Genomic DNA, 27,225 nt, shown 5'->3' with positions numbered 1-27,225 from the left:
TGTTTTCGTATCCGCGGGGGGAAGCGAGCCGCGCAGGCGCGGACGCGTTGTTGAAGAAGACCTTCAGCGTTGCCCTGGCTGAGCAGAGACCTGCTCTCTAGGTGGAGGTGAGGGGAGCCGCGGCCGCGGGGCGTGCCGGGGGTCAGGGGCGGTGGGTCGCCATGGCGCCGGGGACCCGACGGGAGGCGGGCCTAACGGAGGGCTCGGGAGGGAGAGCGCAGCCTAACGGGGCGCGGGCCCGGCTGGGCCGAGGAGGGCAAAAGGGGACCTTGCTGCCCTGGCCGCCTTGGGTGATGGAGCCGCTGCGCCGGCGGGGGCCGGCGGCGCTGCGAGCGCCGAGCCGCGACCTCCCCGGCGCCTGGGGTGCCCGTGGGACTTCGTTTCCAGGCGTCAAGCCGGAAAGGAGGTTGGTTTCTAGGGAAGTTGGGTCCCCGAACCCCAAACCCCCTCCCCGCTCCCCAGCTTCCTCCCTGGAATTGTTACCCAGCATCATGGGAGCCCTTCCATCCTCACCGCCGCGGGGAGGATGCTGTGTGTGCAGCCTGGAAAGGAGACGCGAGGAACAGACGGGCTCTTCGCTGACCGTGTGGTCAGCTCCGGGGTAAAGCAGCAGCACCCAGGTCACGAACGCCCTCTCCTCCCGCGTCTGCATCGGATGCAACCTCGGCACCGTGTGCGCGTCTACAAGTAACAAGTGCATTTTGTAGCGCTAATAGAAATGGGCGATGACGGCTTTCGTTGCTCTCGAGTAACGTGAAGTCTCTTGTCTTCCGATTTTCTGCTTGATCATACCAGTCGTACATTTCCCATCAGAAACCGTGGGCCCGAAGAAGTAAGCTTGAGCTAGGGGCAGAACCGAGATCAGCTGGTAAACGAAATCAGCTACACGACTTTTGCAAAACGCCTGGCAGTGGCTTTGAAAGAGAAGGCGGAATGCTGAAAAGTCATGATGAGTCCCTAGATCAGCGGTTCTCAACCTGTGGGTCGCGACCCCTTTGGGGGTCGAACGACCCTTTCACAGGGGTCGCCTAAGACCATCGGAAAACACATATATAATTACATATTGTTTTTGTGATTAATCACTATGCTTTAATTATCTTCAATTTGTAACAATGAAAATACATCCTGCATATCAGATATTTACATTACGATTCATAACAGTACAAAATTACAGTTATGAAGTAGCAACGAAAATAATTTTATGGTTGGGGGTCACCACAACATGAGGAACTGTATTAAAGGGTCGAGGCATTAGGAAGGTTGAGAACCACTGCCCTAGATGGATGTTTCTAAACATTCAAGTGCACCTTTTCTTTTGTCAGGAGATGAAAAACCAGACTCTAAAGCCTTAACATTTCTATTTGAATGTATGGTGCCTGTTTTTTTTCTGTACTTACCTTTCCAAATTATAGTCTTCTGGCAAAATTTCAACAGATACCAGCATCAGTTGTGATCATAAAAAGTAATACCAGATTGCAATGTGTAAAATGTATAGAATCTATCATTTGAATACAAGGAACTGAACTGTAAAATAATTGCTCTGGAAGTGAACTCTGAAACCCTATGGCTTAGAAAAAAAGTTTTATTATGGAATGAGTCAGTACATTTATTATCCTGACCCTTTCATTTTTACTATACTCTTTCCTTGAAACAAAGTTTTATTATGGTATGAGACAGTACATTTGTCCTGACCCTTTCATCTTTACATACTCTTTCCTCCTAACTCTATGTGTATGTGTGTATTACACTGTTCCCTTAACATACAGTGGCTGTCGTATTTGACAGATTTAGGTTAAGGAACAAATTTTTAATGAATTCACAATTAAGAAGTGCATCCTAAGTTTATATCATGTTCAGGTATGATGGCATAGGCAGAAACTTAACAGAAGGCCAGGTTAAGACCTGGGCTGAATAAATACTGGTTTGAACGTGTAGGCATAGGGATTGCAAGGACCAGCTGGTGCTCTGGAATTTTCTGGTTTAGTATCTGGGGCTAATTGGGTTGCTTCAGGTGGTTGTACAGTTGGTTACACATGGTTTTTGAGACGGCTGCAGGAAAAGATTTCCCGTTACACAAAGGGCAAAGGAAGGGTATGTTCAGCACTGTTGATAGAACTGAGCATTTCGATGTGAGTCTTGTTGGCGGCAGAAAGCTGGGTGAATACTAAGTCGGCAAGATAAAAAGTCAAGGCTCTTTGGGATTTAACTTGAGAGTACACCAATTTTTGATAAGGAGATTACTGCAAGTAGAATTATTCCTATTTCTGGTTCATGGGTAATATTTTAGCACTTTATATTAAGAAGAGCTTTGAGCCCTAACCTGTTTGGCTCAGTGGATAGAGGGTCCGGTTCGATTTTGGTCAAGGGCACATGCCTGGCTTGCGGGCTCCATCCCTAGTAAAGGGTGAGCAGGAGGCAGCCAATCAATGATTCTCTTTTCATTCTTGTTTCTGTCTCTCTCTCTCTCCCTCCCTCTCCTTTCCTCTCTGAAACCAATAAAAATATATTTTTTTTAAAAAAGAAGAGCTCTGAGAGGGCATATTCTGGATGATTGCATTTCAATTAATATGGTAATTCTTATTTTAAGAGCTTAATTTCAGAGTGACAAAAATGTTAACCCTGAAGATTTTTAGTGCATCTGTTTAAGCTTACAGTTCTTTAACAAATTTATCTTGTCGCCTTATACAGCTTTTTGGCTTTATAGGAGCCTCCGAGATGTTTTTCTAATGTAAATTTTCCTTTTTTTAAAGTAAAAAGTTAAATTAACACATTCCTCCTTTGGCCTGTAAGAAATTTCTTTTCTTTGAAATGCTATCAGAAGATGACCTCTGACTCTCCTGAAAAAAACCCTTTTATTTTTCAGTGTTCAGGAAAGCTTTTTTTAAAGGATCTGAATGCCTTCTCAGCTTTGCTGGCATTCGGGTGTAAGCATTAATGATGCAAAGGAAGAGAAAACGTGTACCTCTTCTCACAGCACTGTATAGTAGAAGGATTAAGGGTGAATAAATACTAAATGGATATTTTCATTGTTCCCATTTTTCTTTATAAGAGATGTGTAACACACCAACTTACTGTGACCTAGGAAAGGCTGCCAAGGATGTCTTCAACAAAGGATATGGTAAGTATGCTATTGTAAATTTCCAATGTGGGGTAAATGTTAGTATTAAATGCTTATACCATGCTGGTAAAATGAGGTTAATCAACATTAATGTGTCTCACAAGATTTAAGGAGATAACTATTAACAGGTTATTAGACTTCATTCTTTAGAGGAGTCACACAAGTTTTAAAAACAATTGTTTAAAAATAAGACCAGCCCTAGCCGGTTTGGTTCAGTGGATAGAGCATTGGCCTGTGGACTGAAGGGTCCCAGGTTCGATTCCGGTCAAGAGCACATACCTCGATTGCAGGCTTCTCCCCGGCCCAGGTCCTGGTCGGGGCACGTGCAGGAGGCAACCAATCGATGTGTTTCTCTCACATCAATATTTCTCTGTCTTTCCCTGTCTCTTCCATTCTCCCTAAAAATCAATGGGAAAATATCCTCAGGTGAGGATTAACAAAACAAACAAAATAAGACCAAATAATATAAATCTGTAATATGTGTGCTTTCTGTGGCTACAATTAAAGCAGGGAATACATTTTTCCTTCTCTAAATAATGGCAGTGTTTTTGTAAGAGTGAAGACCCAACTTTTAACGTCTTCGGAGTAACATATATTCTTTGATCCAATAGACATTTATTTTTAGTTTTTAAAGTTTAGTCTTTAAACTTTTAATTTTTTGTGTTGTATACATTTGATTTTTTTTATTAACTAGTAATGTTAATTATATATATTTTAAGCTTGTATATATATCTGCATAGTATTTTCTAATAATTTTAGTTCTCAGAATAGTACATATTTCATTCATTTATTTGTTCTTTAACTTATAGTTTTAAAATACATCTTCATTATTTTGAGGGGTTTAAAAATTATGCTTAAGCTAGTTCATTATAATTGTTTCTTATGGAAGTCTCACCTAACGAGAATACTGTGTATTTTCCAAATGGAAGGGACTATGGACTATTTTCATAATTTCTGAGTTACAAAAACTGGAGTGAATGTTACATTTTGTACATTACTGTGTTTTTGTGTGTGTCTAGGGTTTGGCATGGTCAAAATAGATCTGAGAACCAAGTCATGTAGTGGAGTGGTAAGTACCTAATATATTTTCAATAAATGTATCCTCATGAACTGAAAGGAACCAGTTTAAAAATCAGTGTTCAGTCTGGTTATGTGAAGCAGCATACTTTTGGCTCTCTGCTCTCTTCCCGACAGTTTTCTTCCACTCTCAGATTTCAGTGAGAATCCTCACTCAGCCACTTAAGCCCAGAAATAGTCAGGTTGAATTTTGTTTTTGTCATAACTAGACTATTCTTAAGTCTTACTCTCACAAGGTATAGTGTGTGTGTATATATAGATTTGACCCATGCCAGATTGTTATGAATCTTCATGAGTATGGGCACTGAAAACTTTCCTTTCATTGTATTGGGTTCATACAAGTTTTATCATCCTTTTATAAGAATAAATTAATTTTAGCCTCTGCTTCTTCATGATTAATTAAAGCAAATGTAGAAATAAAATGCACATAGAAATTAGTTTATAGTTTTTATTGATGATCATAGAGTCTTTTTTACTGGAAGTTAAGAATATAGTAAAAGATATATATGTGCATATTTTCAAAGCATCATTAACCAGAGCTTTTATTAAGTCTTAGCAACTAGATTACCTTTACATTCACCTCATTCTCTGATTTCTCCTAATTGGCCTCATCTTTTTTGGTATTATCTATTCAAACAGATGCAAAGTTTATTTCTAGGTATAATGATTTAATTAGAAGGGAAGAGGTATGTGGAATTCTTATGATACTTTGTCTCAGACTCTGTATAAACCTGGTTTGTCACTGTCATTCTTTCCCTGGATTTTCTAGTGGTGAGTAAATATATATGCAACTACACTATTAGGATGGGCACATTGTATATGGTTCTGTTAAAATAGAAATATACTCATTCAGAATTTGCTCAAGTTAGGTTTATGTTGCAAAAACCATCAACTAAAAATGTTATCTCCCTTTCATGCTGCTGTGGTGTGGGAATATTCGTACAGATGGTAAGAAAAACAGCATATGTGTGCTTATTTTTATGGTTGCTTTTGGTCTCTGGTACTGATTCATGATAAATTATATCCATTGCTCCAAATTTCTTAGATTGCATCTTGATATTTTTATCATATGCCCTTTATTTAACAGTAACATTTTAAGATTATTTTGTTGCTTTCTAGCATTTAATGTAGAGCTATGTGCATGTTATAAATGTGTTTTGCACTGTTTGAGCTAATTATGAAATTAGACTAAAACACGCTATTATGAGCTTGGAACTGAACTTAGAAAAATACTAGCCTTTCTTCTCTTTGAAATTCGTAACTGGTATTTTAGACTTGACAAAACTTTAAGAAATGATAAAAAAGAAAGGTAGGCTGACTACTCTTTCTTTAAATATATATGCTATACTTTCAAGTTAATGAAAGGTAAGTGTAAAGAATAAAACACCAGGTAGTTGGATCTACTAAAAGAAAGTGCTGGCCACATTAAATAATTGTGTGAACTGTTAAACATGACTAGCTTTTTATCATTTTTTACTAAGGCCTTGCCCTAAATATGCAGCATGATATTCTCTGCAGACTTTCTGTGTGGTGTTGATAAACAGATCAGAGTTTCCCAGTTGTTTCATCAGCCTAGAAACAGAGTTAGGGAGCAGGGTATTTGTTAAAGGGAGGATTCATGTTGCAGGCAGTGAAATATAACTGGTCAGGGTTGGCAGTATTTCAGAAATGTTCTTTAAAAACAGGGCCAATCAGAATGGTTTTTTCGTGACAGTTCATAGATTGTCAGTGACAGGTGTTGACTGTTTGCTTCCCATAGAAGGATATCTATTTCTAATTGCATATTGTCATATGACTGAAATGATACCTAACTAGGGAGGAGGATCTATTTTAAGGTACTCATAATAGCTATTTGATAGAAAGCACTTTAAAGGTAGACAAGGGGAGAAGGAGGTAGAGGAATAAAGTATAACATTGCATTTTGTTATAGCAATTGGATAGACACTTTCAAATATTAAAATCGTTTATGCTGCAAGTTTTAATAGATAGTTTTGTGGAAAAAAGTAGTAAAGTTTTCATAACAGTGTGAATGTACTAAATGCCACTGAACTGTACATTAAAACGTGGTTAACATTATAAATATTATATTAAGTTTATTTTATAACAATAAAAATAATTTTTTTTAAATGCAATAGAGTTCTGACCCTATTAAAAGGAGGAAGAGAGACTAGTGCTTCCACTGATTTGTGAATTATAAGGACTTTAAACTTAACTAATAATTTAAATGATGATAGAAAACTGATCATCTTTTTCAGGCCACGAAAGTAAAATGTTTAAGATTCTATATTTTTCTCATTTTTAGTAAAGTCATTTATTTTCAATTAAGATTTTTTTTTAAAGGAGAGAATATACGATTTCCATTTAGTAAGAGAATATATGAAATAAGAAATATCAATAAGAGAGATGGAGTAATGGAAAGATCTAAAACTGGTTAAAATATTTAGAGATTAGAAAGAAGGAAAACAGGCAGTAAGTTGCTGTAGAGTAAGGGCTGTGGTAAATGTTAATTGTACTGGTGTCTACTGCATTGAACACTGCTTTCTGAAATGGTATTTTGCTATTTGATGAGCACCCTTTAAAGTTATTTTTTATTGCTTAGGAATTTTCTACTTCTGGTCATGCTTATACTGACACAGGGAAAGCATCAGGCAACCTAGAGACAAAATATAAGATCTGTAACTATGGACTTACATTCACCCAAAAATGGAACACAGACAATACTCTTGGAACAGAAATCTCTTGGGAGAATAAGGTAAGAGAAAGCATTAGCAGATATTTGTATGTTAAATTTATCTTGCAGATAAGATGATGAAAAAACCCCAAATGTAATCTAAATGAAATCCTACAACCTATCCAGGAGCCATATTTTTTCTCTGTTCATGGCCTTCTTTGGTATGTCTTATGTTTATAGAAAGTAGGGCTTTGTTTGCGAGTACATAATTATTACTCTACATCTTTATTCTGAACTGTTCTACTTATTCTGTTACACACCTAAGCCTCTCCTGGGTAGACCAAACTATTTGCAGTGATTTAGTTTTAATTTTGTTTTGTAATCATTGCAAAATTTGCTCCATAGAAAAATGTTTCTAAAATTCTATAATGTTTTCAAAGATAAATATATCAAATATTTTTCAAGGGCCTGCTATGTACAGGGCACTTTTTTTGAAGTTGTCTATATGTACATTACCCTATAAAAGTAATCTATATATATAAAAGCCTAAGCGACCGGTTGCTATGACATGCACTGACCACCAGGGGCCAGATGCTCAACACAGGAGCTGTCCCCGGGTGGTCAGTGCATTCCCACAGTGGGAGTGCCACTCAGTTGACTGACGGGCACCGTACAACTGGCTCATGGCTGGCGATTGCAGCTGTGGTGGTGCCTGTTGCAGAGCAGCAGCGAGTCTACCGAGCTACAGCGATGGCTGCAGGCACAGTGGGGCCGGGATGAGCGGGAAGCCGCCTGCCACTTCATGCACTACTACATCTCTCGGGATGTTGGACTGCCAGTTTCAGCTGATCCCCGCAGGCCATGCTGAGGGACCCCATTCATGCCCTGGGCCTCTAATATACATATATATACATACACACACACACACACACACACACACACATAAAATAATAAAAGCGTAATATGCAAATTGACCGAAAGGCTGAACAGCAGAACGACCATCCGGACAGCCACACTATGACACGCACTGGTGCTAGGCCAGCCAAGGCGGGTGCGATGCGATTGGTTGGGGGGCCCTGCCATCGCCCCAGAATCGCCCTGCAGAGGGAGGCCCAGGCCACTGGCCAGCGGGGCAATCAACTGGGGGAAGAAGTGGGGTGGCGGCGGACATGGGCAGCTCCAGGCCAAGGTGGGTGTGGGCGGGGGAAGGGGCCATCTGCCAGCAGCTAGAGGGAAGCCCAGGTCCCAGGTGCCAGCAGCCAGAGGGTAGCCTGGTGCTGGTAGCTGGAGGGAAGCCAGTGCCAGCAGCGGGGGGAAGGAAGGCCAGCCTACCCTTGCAGTATATATACTAGAGGTCCGGTGCACAAAATTCGTGCACTTGGGGGGGAGTCTCTCAGCCCAGATTGCGAGAGGGCGCAGGTCAGGCCAAGGGACCCCACTGTTGCATGACAGGGGCTGGGGAGGGACGCGGGAGGTTGGCTAGCAAGGGAGGGACCGCGGGAAGGCTCCAGGGCATGTCTGGCCCGTCTCACTCAGTCCCAATTGGCCAGACCCCAGCAGCAAGCTAACCTACCGGTTGGAGCGTCTGCCCCCTGGTGGTCAGTGCACATCATAGAGCGGTTGAGTGGCCTTAGCATATCATTAGCATATTAAGCTTTTATTGGTTGAATGGCCGATCGGAGGACTGGACTCAGCATATTAGGCTTTTATTATATAGTATATATATAGCTGAATGAAGTACTTAACTTGGCTTGTTAAATATCAGGCTGTCTTATTACCCTAATTTCAAGAGAGTATTTTGTTGTATTGGGACTTTGTTGTTTTTGTACTATGATCTTCATTACTGGCTGGAAGAGAATTTGACCTTTATATTTTAACCTGTTGTTTTGATGAGAGAATCATGATGAAGCCTGAGGTGAGGGTAAAGGGGTAAAGGGACAAAGAAGGATGAAGAGGTAATTTATTAAATAATTTAATATTTGTCTTTAATGACTTCCTTTTTTTGTTGTTGTTAGAGAGGAAGTTAGAGAAAACTTTAGAATTGGTTTCTTGAGTCAAAATAAGAATTGAAAGTTACTAATAATTAATTTTAAATCTTTATTTTTCAGTTGGCTGAAGGGTTGAAACTGACTCTTGATACCACATTTGTACCGAACACAGGGTAATTATCCAAACCCCAGTTTTCTGAAATGTTTTTTAGCCTGAGGGGTTTTAAGTACGAAATTGCAATAAAAAGTTTTGATGCTTCAGAGGTTGTTAGGAATATTAGAGACCTTGTGTATAAAAAGAAAGAAAAACTCCCTTGAGGCAGGGTAAAATTGTTTTTTGAAAATTGAACAGATGAACAAAAATATACATCTAGTCCAAAGGCACATAATAGTAGAAAAAGTTTAGGAACTAGAAGGGTCTGACATTAGGTATTTCCTAAGCGATTCCAAAGATTCATGCACTGGGCCTCTTTGGACTAGATGTATATTATGGTATTTTATAAAATAATATGGTATTTTGCTGAGAATTTCTTAAGAAAACAATGTAATCTGGATGTAAAATACTATAATGACTAGTTCTGCTATTGACTTGCTTTCTTAGCCTTAATAAATCCTCCCAACTTCCCAGCTTCAATTTCTTTATCTAAAAATGGGTTTGTGTTGTTCCCTATCTGCCTATCAAAAGAACAAAAGTGCAGAGTGGCATTTCTTAGCTGTATCAACAGGTGCGTCCTTCCTGCCACACACTTTAACTCTCTTCAGGACACATAGTCTCATAAGAGGCCTGATTGGAATAGAAAAGGATTATTAAGAACTAATTTCAGTATTACCCTTCAAAAATGCACACTTCTCTTCCATCTGTCTAACATTGTCTATAGAGAAAACACTGACCCTAAGGAAAATAAGCGTGTTTACAAAAGAGCTGTACCCTTTAAGAAAAAAAAATACACTTCTCTCCATGATAGGTTAGGTTATTAATTTGGAAGCTAAGTGTGTCGGGTGTTGTTACCTTTTGTAGCATTTGGGCATTTGGAGATATTTAAAGAAATTTGGCTTCTACATATACATATGATTCAGATTATTAATTTGGTTCTGAAATATCTTACTCCTTTTTAAATTTTTTAATTATATTTTTTATTGGTTTCAGAGAGGAAGGGAGAGGGAGAGAGAGATAGAAACATCAATGATGAGAGAGAATCACTGATCAGCTGCCTCCTGCACAACCCTTACTGGGGATTGAGCCTGCAACCCAGGCATGTGCCCATGACTGGAATTGAACCTGGGACCCTTCAGTTCCCGGGCTGACACTCTATCCACTGAGCCAAACTGGTTAGGGCCTTTTTATACATTTGTTCATGCCTTCAAGAAATTAATCATGAAATAACCCATCATTTGAACTTATACTAAGGAATAGGTAAAAATAGTATATATATGTCTAATACTAACAAAATTATATTTTTTAAGCTAAGTAATTTGAAACATGTTTGCTGTATGTGTGCCATCTACCGCTGGGGGAGAGGGGATCTTACTGTAAAGATTCCTGAACAGTATCAGAAAGTCTTACTGTTCACATGTGTTGTGTTGTTTTTTCACAGAAAGAAGAGTGGGAAGTTGAAGGCCTCCTACAAACGGGATTGTTTCAGTCTTGGCAGTAATGTGGATATAGATTTTTCTGGCCCAACCATCTATGGCTGGGCTGTACTAGGCTTTGAAGGTTGGCTTGCTGGCTATCAGATGAGTTTTGACACAGCCAAATCCAAACTGTCACAGAATAATTTTGCCCTGGGTTACAAGGCTGCAGACTTCCAGCTGCACACTCATGTGTGAGTGTTTATAATTTATTCCTCCCTTAGTGCCAGTACAGTCACCCAAAAAGTTGGTGGCTGTTAGCATGTTGAGAAGTGATGGTACTTGTATTTAGTATGCCTTGGTGGACATCCAGCCTTGCTGCACTGTTTTCATAGTCAGCAAAACATTGCCAAAGGTTAGTGCACTTGGTGCCTTATGCAGTGTTGCTGGCAGTTCCTGGCCTCTCAGCCTGCATCCATACTTGATGAAACTCTAGAATCTGTAGAAGCAGCGTTGGGATGGAGAGAGCCCAGGACATGGGTCACCTCCTGATACAAGGGGTCCTTAGGAGATGGTCCTTCCTCTGCTGCCTACTCAGCCTTGCAGTCTTCTGACACAGGTCTGTTTGGGTCATGAAGAACTGGAGCATTCCAGTCATTCTCTGGAGGTTTTCCGATACCCTTGGTCAGGAGCAGCAGATTCTCAAAGCGATTCTGGATTCACTTCTGTAGGCTGCACCCTATTGGTGAAATGAATTTGAACTTTTAAATTGTATTTTATGTCTTGGGCTACTAGGCAACACTGCTGCTATACCAGAAAGAGAAAGCAAGTGTTTTTGAAGTGTTGCATGTTTCCTCCACTAGATATTCTAATTCACTTATGATGACTAAAATAAAGTCAAGCAGTGGTATAGACAGTGGCATTAAGATTGATGAGCAGTGTTTTCAGGAAAACCATGAAAACTCAGGGACTAATCTCTGGGATGCCTTGAAGCAATTTAGGTACTTCTTTGGAGCAGTGCACCTTAGGTATTGTAGGGAGGGTGCTTTCTAACTGTAGGACACTTTATTTTATTTTATTTTATTGACTTTTTACAGAGAGGAAGGGAGAGGGATAGAGAGTTAGAAACATCGATCAGCTGCCTCCTGCACACCTCCTACTGGGGATGTGCCCGCAACCAAGGTACATGCCCTTGACCCGAATCGAACCTGGGACCTTTCAGTCCTCAGGCTGATGCTCTATCCACTGAGCCAAATTGGTTAGGGCAACTGTAGGACACTTTTAAATGAAATCCAGAATTGGCTTTATTCCCATACTTATACCACTGTATGTATTTTATGTGGGATCTTTGTTGAACTCAACTTTGAAGTTTATAAATTCTATGAACGTCAGAGAGACCTCTAGGTCATATTCGCCTTCGTATATAATTTAATTGTGACTAAAAAATTTATATCATAGAGGAGCCAAGTAAATGAATCAAGTGCTAACTACATTTTAATTAGGTGGTTAAATTACATAACTGGGTTTAGTTCCTTGTTTTGATTGGTAGTTATTTATGCTAGAAGTTTGCTGAAATCTATAGTTGCTAAATGACATCTTGGTTTAGAAAGTCTTTGAATTTGTTTCTATATCACAACTATGGTGCAAACTAGATATTTTGACTTTTTCTTATACCATGAAAACAGGAATGATGGCACTGAATTTGGAGGGTCTATCTACCAGAAGGTTAATGAGAAGATTGAAACGTCAATAAACCTTGCTTGGACAGCTGGCAGTAACAACACCCGTTTTGGCATCGCTGCTAAATACAAGTTGGATTGTAGAACTTCTCTAGCTGTAAGAAAGTGCTACCAGATTGTGTCTACTCATAGGGTTTCATCTAAGTTATTAAAGTTGTGATATGGTTGTAGTTTGCATGTTCTGTATTAACTTTTATGAGCTAGTCATTGTGTAGTGAAAAGAGTTTTACACCCGAAGTCAGGATATTGGGTTCTAGTCCTAGTTCCTCCTATATTTGGCTGTTGTCTGACCTTCTCAAGTCATTTTCTCTCTTTGGCCTCAAAATTTCTTATCTATAAATTCATGGGATTTGATTATTCCTATTGATATTAGTAATTTTTATTAATAATAGCACTAATTGAGCTCTTAAATTTCAGGTACTGTGCTAAGGGCTTTACATGTATTATCTCATTTAATCCTCACAACTATAGGTGGTGAGTAGTATCCTCATGCCTGTTTTACAGATGAGGGAACTGAGGCTTAGAGAGGTCAGGTAACTTGCCCAGGGTCACACAATAAGTAGCAGTGCCAAGATTTGAACCAGATCTGTCTCTTACCAGAGATCATGCTCTAACCAGAGGCTGTAAACTTGCATCTCAAAGAATTCAGTACACAGGGATATTTGCACAGTGTTTTAAAAAGATTTACTTAAGGCCTTTATGCATGCATTTTCAAGGTCCCTGCTGTTGCTACCAGTTCTCTTAACTTCTTAGAAGGTTTATCTTTTTATTAATTAAATTTTTAGTTTCAGTCATTCTAGATTTGCCCTAAGGTGCTTTAGCTTTGGAAATCTGATGCATGAAGTGGTGGTCGTACTGGACTTATATATTATGAAATTGATTGTTTTCTCACTGTTTCTATTTCATCTCCTAATCATAGGCTAAAGTAAATAACGCCAGCCTGATTGGACTGGGTTATACTCAGTCTCTTCGACCAGGTAAGTAAAATTAATAACAGTGGGGTTCAGGTAGGTGATAGAGGAATCTAATCTAATAAAAGAGAAACATGCAAATTGACAGTACCTTTGATACACCCCAAGCCACGCCCACCAGCCAATCAGAGTGATTATATGCAAATTTACCCAACCAAGATGGCGGCCGGCAGCCACAGAGCTGGAGCAAGCAGGAGGCTCGGTTGCCCTGGCGATGGAGGAAGCCAAGCTTCCTGCCTGCCCTGGCCGGCTGTGGCCTCCGCTAAAGGCAACAAAGTTTCAATTATAGAAGACAAATAAATCCCAGATACCTGCTTCCAGCCAGCCTCCACTGGGAGCTTGGGTGGCTGGGGGCCATGGCCAACCTGCAAACAGCCATCAGCCACTCACCCAGGCTGGCCAGGCATTCCAGCAGGGACCCCCACCCTGAAGGGGGGTGTGGCCAGTCTGAAAACGGGCCTCAGCCCCTCACCCAGGCTGGCCAGGCATTCCAGCAGGGACCCCCACCCTGAAGGGGGTGTGGCCAGTCTGAAAACGGGCCTCAGCCCCTCACCCAGGCTGGCCAGGCACCCCAGCGGGATCCCCACCCTTATCTGGGACACTCTTCAGGGCAAACCAGCCAGGCCCCCCCCCACCCCCCCCATGCACCAGGCATATAATAAAAGGGTAATATGCAAATTGACCCTAAGCAGAACGACTGGGAATGAATGGTCACTATGACACACACTGACCACCAGGGGGCAGACGCTCAATGCAGGAGCTGCCCCCTGGTGGTCGGTGCGCTCCCACAGTGGGAGCTCTGCTCAGCCACAAGCCAGGCTGATGGCTGCCAGCACAGCAGTGATGGCGGAGCCTCTCCTGCCTCCTCAGCAGCGCTAAGGATGTCCGACTGCAGCTTAGGCCTGGTCCCCACTGGCAAGTGGACATCCCCCGAGGGCTTCTGCCCTGCCAGAGGGATGTCTGACTGCCAGCTTAGGCCCGATTCCCTGGGGAGCGGGCCTAAGTCAGCAGGTGGTCATACCCTGAGGAGTCCCAGACTGAGAGGGCACATGCCGGGCTGAGGGTCCCCCCCGCCCAGTGCACAAATTTTTGTGCACCGGTCCTCTAGTCTAATCTAATAAAAGACAAACATGCGAATTGACCGCACCTTCGCTATGCCTTAAGCCACGCCCACCAGCCAGTCAGAGCGACTATATGCAAATTAACCCAACCAAGATGGCGGCTGGAAGCCACAGAGCTGGAGCAAGCAGGAGGCTTGGTTGCTCCAGTGATGGAGGAAGCCAAGCTTCCTGCCTGCCAGCCGGCTCTGAGCTCCACTGAAGGCAACAAAGTTTCAATTATAGAAGGTAAATAAATCCCAGAATAAAAAAAAAAAGAAAAGAGAGGCTGGGAGCTTCTGTCACCAGGGGGCTTGGCCAGCCTGAAAACGGCCCTCAGCCCTTCACCCAGACTGGCCAGGCAACCCAGTGGGGACCCCCCACCCTAAAGGGGGTGTGGCCAGCCTGAAAACAGCCCTCAGCCCCTCACCCAGGCTGGCCAAACCTCCATGGGGTGAAGGTCCCCACTGTGGGGGGGCTTGACCAGCCTGCAAACAGCCATCAGCCCCTCACCCAGGCTGGCCAGGCACCCCAGTGGGGACCCCCACCCTGATCTGGGACACCCTTCAGAGCAAACCAGCCGGCCCCCACCCGTGCACCAGGCCTCTATCCTATATAATAAAAGGGTAATATGCAAACTGACCCTAACAGCAGAACGACTGGGAATGACTGGTCACTATGACACACACTGATCACCAGGGGGCAGGCGCTCAATGCAGGAGCTGTCCCCTGGTGGTCAGTGTGCTCCCACAGGGGGAGCTCTGCTCAGCCACAAGCCAGGCTGATGGCTGCCAGTACAGTGGTGGTGGTGGGAGCCTCTCCTGCCTCCTCAGCAGTGCTAAGGATGTCCGACTGCAGCTTAGGCCTGCTCCCCGCTGCCAAGTGGACATCCCCCAAGGGCTCCCGGGCTGCCAGAGGGATGTCTGATTGCCAGCTTAGGCCCGTTCCCCCGGGGAGCGGGCCTAAGCCAGCAGGTGGTCATCCCCCATGGGGTCCCAGACTGCGAGAGGGTATAGGCCGGGCGGAAGGACCCCCCCCCCCCCAGTGCACAAATTTTTGTGCACCGGGCCTCTAGTAATGAAAATAACCTACAAAACAACCTATAATCACTATAGGCTGATTCAGACAATTTTGTAACATTTGATTGTTCATACAAAGTAAAACATCAAGTACTCTTGCTTAAAAAATTTCTAGCTATAACTTGGGCACTCTGGCTTATGAATTTGGTTGATCACTCATTCTTTTTAACCCTGAACTCCAATTAAAGTTTGCCATGATTATGCTTTGCTCATTACAGATCAGTTGATTATGGATAACCCTGTGTTGAGTTTAGTAATAGCTGCATGCTTAATGTCTCTTACACCCAGCCGTAACCCATGCCATTGACTCTATCTGTTGTTTCTAGTAAATGCAGATCTGATTGTAATACTTGTCACAAATGATTGTTGTGTTCTCTTCTTCCTAGGAGTCAAACTGACCCTATCAGCTTTAATCGACGGAAAGAACTTCAATGCAGGAGGTCACAAGGTTGGGTTGGGATTTGAACTAGAAGCTTAATGCGGTTTTGAATAAAGCATCAGATTTCTCCCTGGAGGTGAAGAGAAATGAACCCACTATGTTTTGGCCTTAAAATTCTTCTCTGAAATTTCAAAAGTGTGAACTTTTTATTCTTCCAAAGAATGGTAATTCTCCCCACACTGAAGTCTAGAAATCGCAAGTCCATCCTAAGGGAGGTGCTTGACGGCATGCCTGGAAGTTGTCATGTGTGTGCCACATTTCAGTTCAGTTCCGCAGTATTCTTTTACATGTGTTCCTCAGCAACAATGTAGTGTCACGTTACAAAGGAGATAACCTGACCTCCAGTTTGTACATCACGTCCTGCATGTCCCACACCACTTTTTCATGACCTTTTGATATATTGGTCTCTGTGCTGTAGTGGAATCTTTGGTTTTGCATCAGAGTAAAATAAAATAAACCCATCACATTTAACATAATCATTCATCTGATTTGCTAGTGGTGGTTTTCTTACATTTGGTGTGATTTGCTTTGGAAAATACTCTCATAGGTGGGATTTATACCTAAAGTGGTATGTCTGAAATATCTATGCTGTTGCCTGTCCCTTCCACTTTAGTGTACCTCACTCTTACTACTACTCTGCACTCAGGCCGAGGAGTGGAACGGTGAGTTTTGTTCTGCTAGGCAGAAGCAGTTCTGTTGAGACACTGACTGCCTTTAGTTAGCGGTGTTACAGAGTAGAGTAGTATCAGGCTGGCCGTTTTGAGAAAGAGTGAGGGTGTGAGTGGTCAAAAGACCGGCAAAGGAAAGAGGACAGTTGGGGAGGAAGTACTGTAGGGAAGAAAGTGTGGTAGGAGGAGGCCAAAGCTGGAGGGGGAAACATCTGTGGCTCTTCCCAGGCTTCAGGAAAATAGTCTTGATTACTACGTCTAGAAAAATATTAAGCAAAGAATGGAATTTCTGGTTTAGGAAAAAAAATGAGTAGAGTATGATCACAACTTATGGGTAAGTCATCTTTCTAAAAGTAGAACTCCTTTTGAAAAATATTTTTAAAACAGGCTATATGCTGTTGTAACAATTTCAGTCAGTTTCAACATAAATAAAAGTGAAAATTGCCATTCCTTTCTTCAAACCCTATTTCTTCTACTAACAATTTGATATATATCCTTGCAGATATTTTTCAGTGGCTTTAGAGTTACTATATATACAATGTGAAAATGCATATTTTGTTTCACAATATACTTTTTAACATGGAGCCCTTTTTGTTTGTTTATATAGATCTGCCTCATGTTTTTTTTATTTTATACTTTAGTATAAATGTGACATTATTTATTATTTAACTATTTCTTGTTTGTTGTATTCAGTTTTTTTGCTTTACAAACAGTGCTGCATTGACTATCTCTGTCCATTTACTTTTGCCCACTTCTCTGAACATTTCCACAGCAGCATCACTGTTCTGTGAGGATGAAAATGCCCCATGTCTGTGCTGCCCCAGGTGGTGGTCACTAGGCACACATGGCTGTTGAGCACTTGAAATGTAGCTAAGTCAGTGGAAGAACTCAATTTTAAATTCGACTTCATAATTCTCTGATTTTCCTGTTCAGATTCCTTACTTCAGCGGTTCTCAACCTGTGGGTCGAGACCCCTTTGGCAGTCGAATGACCCTTTCACAGGGGTCGCCTAAGACCATCCTGCATATCAGATACTTACATTACGATTCATAACAGTAGCAACATTACAGTTATGAAGTACCAATGAAAATAATTTTATAGTTGGGTCACAACATGAGGAAGTGTATTTAAAGGGCCAGAAGGTTGAGACCACTGCCTTACTTAGTTTCCCAATGAGTCATCTTAAAAACAATTACACCTGGTTGCTTTTTGAAAAGTTTCAGTGCTACAAGGATTTCCCCCTACCATAAAAGATTACTAGAACCCAAATTCCAACCACCACTGCCTATGATACCAACCACATGATATAATTTTATTTCCTCACTGTTTTTGTGGGTTGAACCACCATTACAGGAGATAAAATACAACAGGAAAGGAAAAGGGAAAGAGGTAGGCAACATTCATTGTCTTGTTGACACCCTGCATCTAGTTAACTCTGTGTCTTACTGGATGAACTTTATATACAACATAGGAGTGGATGGGATGCTGAGATGGGCTGACCGGTGTTCCCCGTGGGATTTCTTTATGGTCTGGAGCAGAGAAGTGAGCCATGTGAGTTGGCAGCTAGCTGCTGTGTGTTAGAGGAGTGATGTTATGGGCCATTTCTCTTCCGTCTAGTGTTAAGAAGGGGCTACAAATGATGAGGGCAGGAGTCATAAGAAAATAGAACAGTGGTTCTCAACCTTCCTAATGCCGCGACCCTTTAATACAGTTCATGTTGTGGTGACCCCCAATCATAAAATTATTTTTGTTGCTACTTCATAACTATAATTTTGCTACTGTTATGAATCGTAATGTAAATATCTGCTATGCAGGATGTATTTTCATTGTTACAAATTGAACATAATTAAAGCATAGTGATTAATCACAAAAACAATATGTAATTATATATGTGTTTTCCGATGGTCTTAGGCGACCCCTGTGAAAGGGTCATTCGACCCCCAAAGGGGTCGCGACCCACAGGTTGAGAACCGCTGAAATAGAAGGAAACACTCGTGAGGTATACCTCTAGTTAATTTGTTATTTACCCGTTGAAGTTAGTTTTATTTATGGCCTGAATTAAATGAGAAGAAAATAGATTTGTGTTTTTTTCCCTTTCCTGTGCTATCCCTTTTACATTATTTGTTATTGCAGAGCTACAGAGCCAGATTTTTTTTTTACTGATACAGTAACCCATATATGAACATAGGTAGTTTAAATTCAGTGTTTATTCAGTAGTTTTGTTTAATTATATGGCTGACTAGTCTGTATCCTGAGTACCCTCATTATTGTGCGAGTCATTAGGTTGTAGGTTGTAACAACAACAAAAACCCACACGTTTCTGGAGCTTGTGTGTCAGGCACTATGCGAGAGGAAGGGAGGTAAGAGGGAGAGAGAGATAGAAACATCAATGATGAGCGAGTATTATTGATTGACTGCCTCCTGCATGCCCCCTACTTGCCTCCCGCAAGCTGAGCATGTGCCTTTGACCAGAATCGAACCTGGGACCTTCCAGTCCACAGTCCAATGTTCTGTCCACTGAACCAAACCAGCTAGGGCCTGGTCATCCTTTATAATCCATCGAATCCTCACAACAATGACTGTAGACACCAGGAAAGAGCCATGAGAGGCAGCCTAGGGTGGAGCAGTTGCTTGTGATTTCTCATGGAAATTCTCAATAGCTTCTGTCTCTCTCTCTTCCCCGGAAAATATAGGCAAGCATTCTCCCCTTCTACTATCCCAGCTTTCTCCTCCTTATCATCCCTATTCCCCCTTCCATTTCTCCCCAATTTAGCCTTATAACTCCTGTAGCCACTCCTATATTTGATTTTAATTTTTACAGTTGATTCAGAATACTGCTAGGATCTTCAGTCTTGCCTTTAGAACCTTAAGCTAATTTAAATGGCCTTCACCACAGCCTTATGAGCTTTTGTACCTGGGAGTAGAGGACTAACATTCTAGTACAAGTGTATTTAATGCCAGTGGAGTCTTTGATTCAGCAAGTCCACCCCTAGGAATTTGCCTTAGAGAAATAATCAGAGCTGCACAAAGATGAATAAGGTTTCTCATAATAGAGAAAAAGTGATAGCCATTCAAATGTGCAAAAAATAGGGGAATGGTTAAATAATGGTATGTTTATTCATTAAGTGGAATATTATTCAACCATTAAGAATCATGTTTTTGAAGAGTAAATCATTGAGAATTGTTCACAATATGTTAAATAGAAAAAGCAAAGTAAAACACTAATCTCAATTTTATTTTTTAAAATATATGCAAATACTCCAAATTATTTATTTTTTAACATTTTTTAAAATATATATTTTATTGATTTTTTACAGAGAAGAAGGAGAGAGATAGAGAGTTAGAAACATCGATGAGAGAGAAACATCGATCAGCTGCCTCCTGCACATCCCCTACTGGGGATTGAGCCCGCAACCCTGGTATGTGCCCTGACCTGGAATCAAACCTGGGACCTTTCAGTCCACAGGCTGACACTCTATCCACTGAGCCAAACCACCTAGGGCAATACTGCAAATTATTAATACTCGTTATCTTGAGGTAGAATCCTAAGTAATTTTTATTTATTTTATACTTTATTTTTCTGGTTTTCTAAAGTGAATTTCTTATCTCTGTCATTAGGGAACAGTCATCTAATATTATTGTTTGGAAAAGGCCACGGGCCCTTGGGGCAGCACAGCAGGCAGTATTCTAATTGGTGGTGAGTGCCCTTGCAGCTCTATGAGGTTTTCTTAAATTTTGTAATAATAGAGTTCACACATCCTATTTTAAATATTAATTACAGCAAGAGACCAGAAAGACGGCCCAGTGTGTTGCTAATCCATCATTATACTCTGAGCACCGCTGCTCGAGGGATAGAGGACGATAAATGTCCCAGGTCCATTAAGTTACTAAATGTCTGTCCTTGAAAGCTCGCTGCCAACTTGGCCAAACCTCCGGTTCTAGAACCTTGGGCAGGAGGAGCCGAAGCCATTTCTGGGCCACCCTACAGAGTTACCTACAGACACAAGCAAGAAGACCATCCTTCCCTCCGAGACTGTAACTCTGCCTGCGCCTGCTCTATGTCCTCTTGGTTCCCTCCGCTTGTTTACCTTTAGAAGCAAATCCCCTTTTACGTTTGCCCTCCACTAAGTGTTGGCATTCAGGTTCTGTCCTCTACTCTTTAACTCTACACCTTGGTGTGACTTGTTTGTGTAAGGAGCCTTTTCAAATTACTGCTCCTTTTTTTTTTTAGATTCTGACATGCCTCAGGGCCCTTCTCAAAGTAAGGGTAGTCTGAATAGAGTATTCTTACTCGGATTTTAAACTAATTGTCAATTAGGACAACTTGTCAGTGGCTAGAGTTCTAAAGCTCCATCTTTACCTCTGAAGGCTTGTTGCTACTCTTGCTCTGAGTGAGTGACAGCAGGGTTTGCCAGGGCAGGCCTTCTCTCCGGCCCAGCTTTGGTGGCATGGAGGAGGAGAATTCTTGTGCTCTGAGGTCAGTCTCCTCCCATGAGGAAGAGGGGAGGAACTGACTGCAACATGCCCAGTTTATTCTTCCCAAATGTACTAATCAGAGGCATCCTTTCCTCTTGTGGAGGGACTAAAAGGGTAGAGAGCAGCCAAAGTAGGATGCTAAAGGTGGTCCAACACATGGAAGGAGATCTTAAGAATGGGGCACAACTTTGACAGTGTGTGTCTTTTACGCCATAGCCAATTCCTCCCTCCTCCAAGAGATTTGGATTGTTCACTTAGGAAATATACCAAACCTTGAAGTCAGGGTGAGTGGTGTATGTGCTTAGACATGTCTTCCTGGTGATGCTCATATACCCATTCTGTTGAGCCTTTGCACAACACTACTACCTTCCTGGACAGCCACCTCCTAAAGCTAACTCTTCCCAAAGCTTGCTTCCATCTAAGAAGGCTCTCCTGACCTCCAAACCTTTACTTCCTTCCATATTCTGCAGGTAACTAAGGCTCACCATTAACCAATCTAAATCAGTGCTTTTACTGTGCACTTGGCAGCCAAATGTCTGCCTCTTCTGTGAAAGCTCCCTGACCGCCCTAAGCCACTAAGCGGCCCTTCCCAGCGTTCCTCCAACTCTGTGGAAACACCTTCACTGTGGCAGCAATCATACTGTATTGCAGTTTTGTTTACTGTCTCACCTCCTGCCTATGAACTCCTAGAGGAGGACTATCTGTCTTCCTGCCTCCAGTGGCCAGGCCAGCACTTGGCACATGATAGGTTGCCAATGGGAGTTTGCTGCCATCAGGCAGGTGGGCCTGTTTGGCTGCCAAGTCATACAGATTTCTGCATATGGATTGAGGTTCTCCTTCGGCAAGTAATCATAGTTCCATGGGGCCATCAAAGAAGCACAGATAATTCCTGGCAACCCTGAATTATGGTATAATTGACATTTTGTGAGGTGATGTCAAAAGGTTCTGGAAAGATGGTCATAATTGCAATTACCCTTGGCCCCACTGGGTGTCGCTATTGTTGCTCCCAATAGGAGATGAGGGTCCTGCTGTGGGGTCCATGACTTCTGCCCTGAGCTCAGTCTGTCTCCCTTTTGAACCTCTGACTCCCTTCCTCATCACCTGTCTGCTCATAGTGTGGAATCTCTACATTAGAGTTTGGTTTAACCTCTAAATGTCAAGCCTTGGGGAAAGGCAAGGAGCTTGTTCATCCTCCTCTGGCCCGAATCCCTTTTGCTCTCCTTTGTTTTATTCTAGCCAATGGAGATGGACAACAGTTGACCACCCTTGTTGAGTCTGAAATTCTTCACTTAAAATCAGATTTAATTTCCTTATAAAAACAATAAACCTCACCCTTTCTTCCTAGGCTTCCTTTCCAAGTCCTTAATTTCCTCTCAGTGTTCCTGCTCTGAATCCTCCCCCCAGGCCTACAGCACCATCCTCCTCTTTCTCGAGACCACAGTTATGGATAGTCTGACAGCTGCTGCACAGGGAGACTGAGATAAGGTCAGGAGGCCCGGGGCCGCCTCTGGCCCTATTGCCATTTGGCTGCCTAACCTTTATCTCATTCTGTGCCTTGGTTTCCCAGTGCCTGGCCAGTTCCAAGGGTTTCAAAAAGGATGGTAGTGGGACAATGGGGTAGAGGTGGCTTTCCTTTTTTCAGAATATGCTCTAGGGTTGTTTCATTGTCTTTTCGGTAATAAAGGATGATGTGCTCTGAAAATATTGAGGAGAATGACAATCCAAGAACAGGGCTACCTTTCCCCTTCATGAGACTTTAACCATATCCTATAGCAGTGATGGCGAACCTATGACACGCGTGTCAGAGGTGACACGCCAACTCATTTTTTTTGGTTGATTTTTCTTTGTTAAATGGCATTTAAATATATAAAATAAATATCAAAAATATAAGTCTTTGTTTTACTATGGTTGCAAATATCAAAAAATTTCTATATGTGACACGGCACCAGACTTAAGTTAGGGTTTTTCAAAATGCTGACACGTCAAGCTCAAAAGGTTCGCCATCACTGTCCTATAGGTCACTTCACAACCTCCCCTCCCCCACTAGAAATGCAGAGAACCCATTCTCCAGTTTCTTCTAGTCTCTAGCTGTTTTATCTCATTCATCTTACTGGTTTATTTTCTGTTCCTTTTCTTCATCATCTAATTTAATGCTCTCCTGCAAGCAGTTCTGAGGGGAATCATCCATGAAAAGTGAGGTCACAAATAACCAGCCATTCATCCCCATGGGAAGGAAACACACTTGTTTATGGAGCCCTTTTCTGGGCCAGGCCTGGCGTGGTCCCTTTCACTACCTGTCCCCCAGAATTCCTTAGAGCCCCACGGTGGTCTCACTTGTTCCCATTTGAGGAAACTGGAGCTAATAGGGTGAAGGTTGCTGAAATCTGAGCCCAATTCCTCCAGACTCCTGGAATCACTGCCTCAGGAGCACTTCAAGGAAATGAGCAAATCCGGTCTCCCTCAGGTGGGCAGGTACGACCTCATTCGAGGATTCAACAAAACACACTGCTTCATCTCCTTGAAGCACCTGTTTTCCTACCTCACTTTGTAAATAAGCTCATTGATGCCGTACATCTCCACATGTCACCAATAGCTGAACCGTGAAATGTTTTTAAAATTTCATTTTTCAATTACAGTTGACATTCAATATTATTTTATATTAGTTTCAGGTGTGTAGCATTGTGGTTAGAAAATTATACTGGGTGAGGCAAAAGTAGATTTACAGTTCATATGGAAAATAATATAATAAATACAAGAATAAACTGTGTTTCACATACAACTGTAAACCTACTTTTGCTCCACCCTGTATAATTTATGTATGATCCCCTCAGATAATTCACGTACCCATCTGGCACCATACATCTATATATAAAACCCTAATATGCAAAGAGACCAAACAGAGGAACAACCAAACAACCAGTCACTATGACATGTGCTGACCACTGGGGAGTGTGTGCGGAACATGGCAGGTGTTGGCAACAGCAGCAGAGCACGGAACATGGCTGGCATTGTCTGCAATGGGATGGTGGAGCAGGTGAGCGGGGGCGCCAGACCAAGGCGGAGTGCCAGTCGCTGTCATTGGGGTGAGCCTCTGGTGGTTACTGAAAATTCTTTGCTCTCATGCACCACAGTCCTGCCGCCTGCTCACACCTGCTGCTGGTGCCCGGTGCTGGCTCCGATCACCCCTGAGGGCTTCACCTCCCCCTGCTCCTGAGGGGTGATCAGAGCAGCAGCCGTCACTCGCAACCACTGATGGTGCTGGCCCCACTTGCACCTGCTGCTGACGCCGGCCCCAATCGCTCCACGCTGTCAGTGGGTGAGAGCGGGCCCTGCGCCATCAGTGCGTGGGAACAGTGGTGGTGGGAGCAGGGCTGCTGGCAGACAGGAAACCAGGGGCTGCAGCAGGAGGGGCCGGGAGGGGGCGCAGAGGATGGGCTGAGACCCACCCCTGTGCCTACTGCAGCCTCGTGGCCCACAGTTCCTTTCAAGGTGTACGAATTCATGCACTGGGCCCCTAGTAGTTATTATAATATTATTGACTACTAGAGGCTTGATGCATGAAATTCGTGCACGGGGGGGGGGGGGGGGGGGGGGCTCAGCCCAGCCTGCACCCTCTCCAATCTGGGACTCCACAGGAATCGGGCCTAAACCAGCAACCAGAAATCCCCCTCACAATCCGGGACTGCTGGCTCCCAACCGCTCGCCTGCCTACGTGCCTGCCTGCCTGATTGCCCCTAACCGCTTCTGCCTGCCAGCCTGATCATCCCCTAACCACTCCCCTGCCAGCCTGATCGATGCCTAACTGCTCCCCTGCCGGCCTGATCGCCCCCAACTGCCCGCCCCTGCTGGCCATCTTGTGGCTGTGGGCGCCATCTTTGCGATGTGTGAGGGTCAATTAGCATATTCCCTCTTTATTAGATAGGATATTCTCTAGTCTGTACTTTACATCCCATGACTATTTCCTAACTACCAATTTTTACTCCTTAATCCCTTCACCTTTTTCACCCAGCCCCCCAAACCCACTCCATTAGTTTGTTCTCTGCATCTATGAATCTATTCCTGTTTTGTTTGTTTATTTATTTTGTATTTTATATTCCACATATAAGTGAAATTATACAGTATTTGTCTTTCTCAGTCTGACTTCTTTCACTTAATGTAATAATATCCTCTAGGTCAATCCATGTTGTCACAAATGGAACTATTTCATACTTTTTTATGGTCAAGTAATTTTCCATTGTATATATATGTACCACCACTTTATTCGCTCATCTATTGATGGGCACTTGGGTTGCTTCAATATCTTGGCTATTGTAAATAATGCTGCAATGAATAGGGGTGCATATATCTTTTCAAATCAGTGCTTTGGGTCCTTTGGATTTATATCCAGAAGTGGAATTGCTGGATCATCAGGTAGTTCTATTTTTAATTTTTTTGAGGATCCTCCATACTCTTTTCCATAGTGGCTGCAACCTCTATTCCCGCTAGCAATGCATGAGGGTTCTTTTTTCATCACATCTTCACCAACACTTGCTAATTGATAATAGCCATTCTGACAGGTGTGAGGTGATATCTCATTGTGGTTTTAATTTGCATTTCTCTGATGATTAGTGACATTAAGCATCTTTTCATATGTCTATTGACCATTTGTAAATCCCTCTTTGGAGAAGTGTCTATTAAGGTCCTCTGCTCATTTTTTAAATTGGATTGTTTGTTGGTTTTTGTTTTTTTGGTGTTGAGTTGTATGAGTTCTTTATAAATTTTGAATATTAACTCCTTATCAGATGCATCATTGGCAAATTTCTTTTCATTTTTTTTGATAGTTTTCTTTTGCTATGCAAAAACCTTTTAGTTTTACGTAGTCCCATTTATTTATTTTTGTTTGCTTTCTTTTTCTTGCCCAGGAAGATATATCAGGAAAAAAAATATTGCTAAGAGATATGTCAGAAAGTTTACTACCTATGTTTTATTTTAGGAGTTTTATGGTTTTGAGTCTTACATTTAAGAGTTTAATCCATATTGACTAGTCTAGCTTCATCTTTTTTGTATATATCTGTCCAATTTTCCTAACACCATTTATTGAATAGACTGCCTTTACCCCATTGTATGTTCTTGCCTTTGTCATACATTGATTGACCATAGCAGTAGGTTTATGTCTGGGCTCTCTATTTTGTTCCACTGATCTATTTTTGATCCAGTCTGTTTTTCATGCCAGTACCATGCTGTTTTGATTACTAAAGCCTTGTAGTGTAGTTTGATAATAGGTAGCATGATACCTTTGTCCTTCTTTCACAAGATTGTTGTGGCTATTTGGAGTATTTTATGGTTCCATATAAATTTTTGGATTATTCTAGTTGTGTGAAAAAGGCCATTGGTATTTTGATAGGGATTGCATGGAATCTATAGATTGATTTGGGTAGTATGGACATTTTAACACTGTTAAATCTTCTTATCCATGAGTACAGTATATGCTTCCATTTATTTATATCTTTAATTCCTTCCATGTTTTATAGTTTTCCAAGTACAGGTCTTTTACCTCCTTGGTTAAAGTTATTCCTAGGGCCCGGCCAGCATGGCTCAATGATTGAGTGTCAACCTATGAACTAGGAGGTCACGGTTTGATTCCCGGTCAGGGCACATGCCCAGGTTGTATGCTGGTTGGAAACATGCAGGAAGCAGTTGATCAGTGATTCTATCTTATCATTGATGTTTCTATCTCTCCCTCCCTATCTGAAATCAATAAAAAATATATATCTAAAAATTTATTCCTAGGTGCTTCAATATTTTTTGGTTGCAGTTGTAAATGGGATTTTCTTAACTTCTCTTTCTGATAGTTCACTATCTATATATATAAAAGTCTAAGCAACTGTTACCAAACAATTGGTCGCTATGACAGCGCACTGACCACCAGGGGGCAGACGCTCAACGCAGGAGCTGCCCCCTGGTGGTCAGTGCGCTCCCACAGCCAACCTCCCATGATTGGCCAACTTCCCATGTTCCCTGCCCCCCGCCCCCCGGCCGGTCCCAATCAGGCCCAATTGCTAGCCAGGCCGAGGGACCCCACCCATGCACGAATTCGTGCACCGGGCCTCTAGTTGGTGTAGAAAAATTCAACCTATTTCTGAGTATTTGTTATCCTGTTACTTTACTCAGTTCATTTATGAATTCTGGTAGTTTTTTGATGGAATCTTTAGGGTTCTCTACATATAGTATGTCATCTGCAAATAATGAGTTTTACTTCTTTCTTTCCAATTTGGATATATGTATGTATTTATTTATCTTATTGCTATGGCTAGGACTTCCAATATAAGTGGTGAAAGTGGACATCCCTGTCTT

The 27,225-nt window shown here is 42.2% G+C and overlaps 1 protein-coding gene across 3 annotated transcripts; it reads left to right on the top strand.

Annotated features, from left to right (window-relative positions):
- The first annotated feature begins 11 nt into the window (after positions 1 to 11).
- Positions 12 to 16,229, top strand: VDAC3 (voltage dependent anion channel 3). Of its 3 annotated transcripts, XM_023760817.1 has the most exons (11): positions 23 to 107; positions 463 to 601; positions 3,050 to 3,118; positions 4,138 to 4,187; positions 5,141 to 5,143; positions 6,795 to 6,947; positions 8,975 to 9,027; positions 10,450 to 10,677; positions 12,109 to 12,259; positions 13,082 to 13,139; positions 15,696 to 16,229. In XM_023760817.1, exons 3-11 carry the CDS (start codon positions 3,052 to 3,054, stop codon positions 15,785 to 15,787), a joined length of 855 nt encoding a protein of 284 aa, XP_023616585.1. In that variant the 5' UTR covers positions 23 to 107; positions 463 to 601; positions 3,050 to 3,051; the 3' UTR covers positions 15,788 to 16,229. The 3 variants fall into 3 exon arrangements, with proteins under 3 accessions (XP_006097104.1, XP_006097106.1, XP_023616585.1); XM_006097042.3 differs by lacking the exon at positions 463 to 601 and having other exon boundaries at positions 12 to 107; XM_006097044.3 differs by lacking the exons at positions 463 to 601; positions 5,141 to 5,143 and having other exon boundaries at positions 12 to 107.
- The last annotated feature ends 10,996 nt before the right edge of the window (positions 16,230 to 27,225 follow it).

The sequence above is a fragment of the Myotis lucifugus genome, unplaced genomic scaffold (assembly GCF_000147115.1).
Source record: "Myotis lucifugus unplaced genomic scaffold, Myoluc2.0 scaffold_194, whole genome shotgun sequence".
NCBI lineage: Eukaryota > Metazoa > Chordata > Mammalia > Chiroptera > Vespertilionidae > Myotis > Myotis lucifugus.
The sequence above is the reverse complement of the archived record's forward strand: the minus strand, read 5'-3'. Positions and strand labels throughout refer to the sequence as shown.